Raw genomic sequence first — 4,485 nt, forward strand, 5'->3', positions numbered from 1 at the left:
TTCAGCGCCCCAACCCTTCTTTTTAGGGTAAAATGAGCTGAAATGCTCATAACTAATGTTTATATATGTTGGGTCTTGGGCCCACTTAGGCCCAGTTCACTTATTTTTGTCCGTTGGTCTAATTTTGGACCAAAACCTTTAAGATTAGCGCTCTAAATCGCACTTCAAATATTTCTACCTCCCCTAATCATAATTCCTCATTTCTTAATATTATTTGCTCATAATCAATTTTCTCAGCTGCAGTGCTTGACAGGTTTCAGCCGGTACTGCCGGTCAAAATTTCACTGCGCGCTTTTACGCAGAAAACTATGTCTTCCGACTCGGAAAAATTCACTGAATCCAAATATCATATTTAAATCATCAAATTCTAATTGCCAAATCTTCCAACCATATTCGCTCCTCCTTAACTTATTATTTAATTAAATTTTGGTTAGACCGGGTATTACATAAACCACCATCTAACCCGCATGTAAAACCACTAAGATGCAGCTTCTCTATAATTCGAACCAGCCTGGTTCGAATTATATGATGCACCTTCTCTCTCTGTAATTCGAACCAGCTTGGTTCGATTTACTTGAATCAACATCTCTCTCTGTAATTCGAAACGCATTGGTTCGAATTATTAACGAATGGAGTTCGAACCACTTTGGTTCGAATTATATAAATATATGGTTTGGCTCATTACTGAAACGATTTTGGTTTTGGCTTATTTACGTAATTTTGGCCTAGCATTGGCTTATTATAGTGTTTTGCCCTAAAAATTATAAAAATTTAAATAAATAGGAATAAAATAAAAAAATGGAAGATATAGAATATAATAACGAATAATAATGTTTGATAGTTTATAAAAAAAATTCCAAGAATATAAATAATGTATTAAAGGAGAAAAAAAAGTTTTACCGAATAAAAGAATAATTAGTAAAAAATAAATTTTTTATAGCATATATGACTTTTACAGTGAATAAATTATGAAATACAAAAACAGATGAAATAGAAAAGAAATGAATGATCTTATATTTTTTTAATAAATTTAAAAAATATTCACTAAAATATGAAATTTAGAAATAAAAATATTTAATATCAACCAAAAAAATGAAAAACAATTTTGGTAAATAATGACTCAAATATTACCATGATAATAAATTGAAATAAATAAAATATATTTGAATTAATTAAATTAAATAATTAATATAATAAATTAATTACAATTATTTAGTTTAACAAAGCAAGTTAAATAAACAAAAAATATCTTATTAACATAAGAGGAAAAAACTTTTAAAAATTATTAACCAAAATACATAAGACGAAAAAGTTAATGCAAATTAAAACATAATAAATTTATATATTTTAGTCAAATTAAATAATTAATATAATTGATTAATTATAGTTAATGTGATCAAATAAAATATTAAATAATTTTATATTTATCTTAATCAAATCAAATAAATAATTAATTATAACATTTCAAAAGCCATTAATAAGAAAGACATAGGAGTAAAAATTAGGGTAAAAAACCCAAATGAGCCAAGGAGAGCTCAAAATTACCTAATTCAGCCAAATGAAAAATCAATACGTGAATCAACCAGGACGAGTTATTATATAATTCGAATCAATATGATTCGAATTTGATTTGAATGTAATTCGAATTGATATGATTCGAATTACTAGGAAGCCAAGAATTGAATGAAGTTCGAAACAACTTGTTTCGAATTACACCATGATAATTCGAATTTAGTTAATTCGAATTACTATGAAGGCACACTCTTTAGTAATTCGAATCAAGTTGATTCGAATTACTAGGTTAGGTTGTGACATTAGATAATTCAAAAGATATAGATTCGAATTATATATATATAGTGCGACCCAGGTCTCTATATATATGCTGTGAACTCATGTTGCTCTCAACAAAGAGCTGAGATGGCTAGTGAGGAGAGTTTCCTAGTTCTGGTACATTACAGAGGGTCGATTAAAAGAAAAACTCGGTCCGGCGTGAAGTTCACTGACAAGGATCCCCTATGTATTATCGTGACGCCGACAACCACCTACGATGCACTTGTTAGCTCTGTGCTGGAGAAGCTGGGTGTTGAAGGTGTTAAACGGGTCAAGAAGTTTTTCTACCGCATTCCAACAGTGGTGCTCCATGACACCGTGAAGTTTGATTGTTTCACAATCGGTAGTGACGAGGACTTGCAGGTTATGTTTCTTTCTCGTAGGCAGTTTCCCGAGGTAAGGACACCAGAGATGTTGGCAAAGTTGGTTGATGTGGTATCTAGCTCGGGTGGTTCGAACCGGAATGCCACTACTATAGCCGCGGTTGCCGGCTCGAGCTCGAGACCTGCTGTTGCTTCATCCTCTGCTCCTGTGTATGAGCCACCGATGCAGCCTGTTGCGTCCCCTTCGTTTGCCGTTGATCTGAGCGGCAATGTTGGAGACGAGGTTCGGTATGGGGAACATATTCCCACCGAGGTACATTGTCCCACACCGGCTGGTGTTGGTGATGGTTTGTTTGATGATCCAGATGACGATGACGTGGAGCCGGATATGATCGATGATGAAAGCGGCGATGATGTTGGAACTACTATTCCGACAAGGGCTACAGGTGGATCTAGTTCTGGGACACAGCAGTATCCACCCCATTTTTCCTCATTGGACCTGGATGCCATGCGGCAAGAGGAGAATGATCTGCAGGCCTCAGGATTTGGTGCTAGAGATACCGAGGGGTCTGCCGGTATGAACGAATTCCAGGTTGGCCAACAATTTCCAGATAAAGATGAGGCGCTGTTGAGTGTGAAGACGTACAGTATCCGTCGAGGGGTCCAGTACAAGGTCGTTGAGTCTGACTACCGCAGGTATGTGGGAAAGTGTTCTGAGTTTGGGAATGGGTGCACATGGCTAATTCGGTTGAGTCTCCGACAGCGGAAGGGTATATGGGAAGTGAAGCGATACAACGGACCGCATACATGTCTTGCCAGCTCCATCTCCAGCGACCATAGGAGTCTGGACTACCATGTCATATCCACCTTCGTTATGCCGATGGTTAGGGCTGATGCAGGTGTGAACATCAAGGTGCTCCAAAATGCCACGGCCGCACACTTTGGGTTCAGGCCAACATACAGGAGGGTATGGATGGCGAAGCAAAAGGCCGTTGCCGTCATATATGGGGACTGGGAGGAGTCGTACAATGAGCTTCCTAGGTGGGTTTTAGGAGTTCAGCTGACGATGCCTGGCACTGTAGCCGTCCTCAGGACTTGCCCTGTTCGAGTTGGGGGACAGGTTGACGAGTCTCAGGTTTATTTTCATAGGCTGTTCTGGACTTTCCCCCCGTGTATCCAGGCATTCCGTCATTGCAAGCCTTTGGTCAGTATTGATGGCACCCATCTATATGGGAAGTATGGGGGAACACTGCTAGTCGCCATTGCACAAGACGGAAACTCGAACATCCTACCCGTGGCATTTGCACTAGTTGAGGGTGAGAATGCTGAGTCATGGTCTTTCTTTCTTTCCCACCTCCGTGAGCACGTGACACCTCAGCTGGGTCTGTTAGTTATTTCAGATAGGCATAACGGCATAAAGGCAGCCCTGGAGGCGCCTGATGGGGGATGGCTACCTCCGGCTGCATACCGGGCATTCTGCATTCAACACGTAGCAACAAATTTTGCCCTCACCTTCAAGGGCAAGAACACCCGGAGGCTTCTTGTGAACGCCGCATATGCATAGACCGAAGTGGAATTTCTGAGAATCCGGCAATGTGTGACTGGGCGAACCGAATCGAGTATTCGTTGTGGACACAGCACTGTGATGAGGGTCGGAGATTCGGGCACATGACGACCAATATTTCGGAGTGTGTCAACTCAATCCTGAAGGGGGTTAGAAACCTCCCTGTTTGCTCCCTGGTGAAGGCCACATACGGAAGGCTTGCTGAGCTATTTGTCCGTAAGGGGAGGGAGGCCGAAGCTCAGATGGGTACTGGACAACAATTCAGTCAATACCTAGTAAAGTGTATCGAGGCCAACCTGAGAACAGCCAGGCATTTCACGGTGACTGTTTACGACAGGGATAACTCGGAGTACACCGTTGCTGAGACGACTCCGACAGGCTCATTCTCTCTTGGTACGTACAGGGTCTCATTAGGGTCTAAGACTTGTGATTGTGGATACTTCCAAGCACTTCATTTTCCCTGTCCGCATGCACTGGCATGCTGTGCTTATTCACGACTTACATGGCAGCCTTACGTCCACGAGGTATATCGGCTTAGCTCCGTTTTCGGTGTCTATCAGATGGGATTTGCCCCTCCCATTCCGGAGGGTTTCTGGCCACCTTATGCCGGGCCTACAGTTATACCGGATCTGAGTATGAGGCGTGCGAGGGAGGGTCGTCCTAGATCCACAAGAATTCGAACCAACATGGATGAAGCAGATCCGAACCGGCCAAAGAGATGTGGCCTCTGCAGACAGCCAGGTCACACCAGGCGTAGTTGTCCACAAG

General features: G+C 41.2%; 1 protein-coding gene across 1 annotated transcript; it reads left to right on the forward strand.

Moving 5' to 3' along the window:
- The first annotated feature begins 1,917 nt into the window (after positions 1-1,917).
- On the forward strand, positions 1,918-3,717 carry LOC107473900 (uncharacterized). The gene has a single exon (XM_016093493.1). It carries the CDS (start codon positions 1,918-1,920, stop codon positions 3,715-3,717), a length of 1,800 nt encoding a protein of 599 aa, XP_015948979.1.
- Positions 3,718-4,485: the final 768 nt, after the last annotated feature.

This window comes from Arachis duranensis, chromosome 2, assembly GCF_000817695.3.
Source record: "Arachis duranensis cultivar V14167 chromosome 2, aradu.V14167.gnm2.J7QH, whole genome shotgun sequence".
NCBI lineage: Eukaryota > Viridiplantae > Streptophyta > Magnoliopsida > Fabales > Fabaceae > Arachis > Arachis duranensis.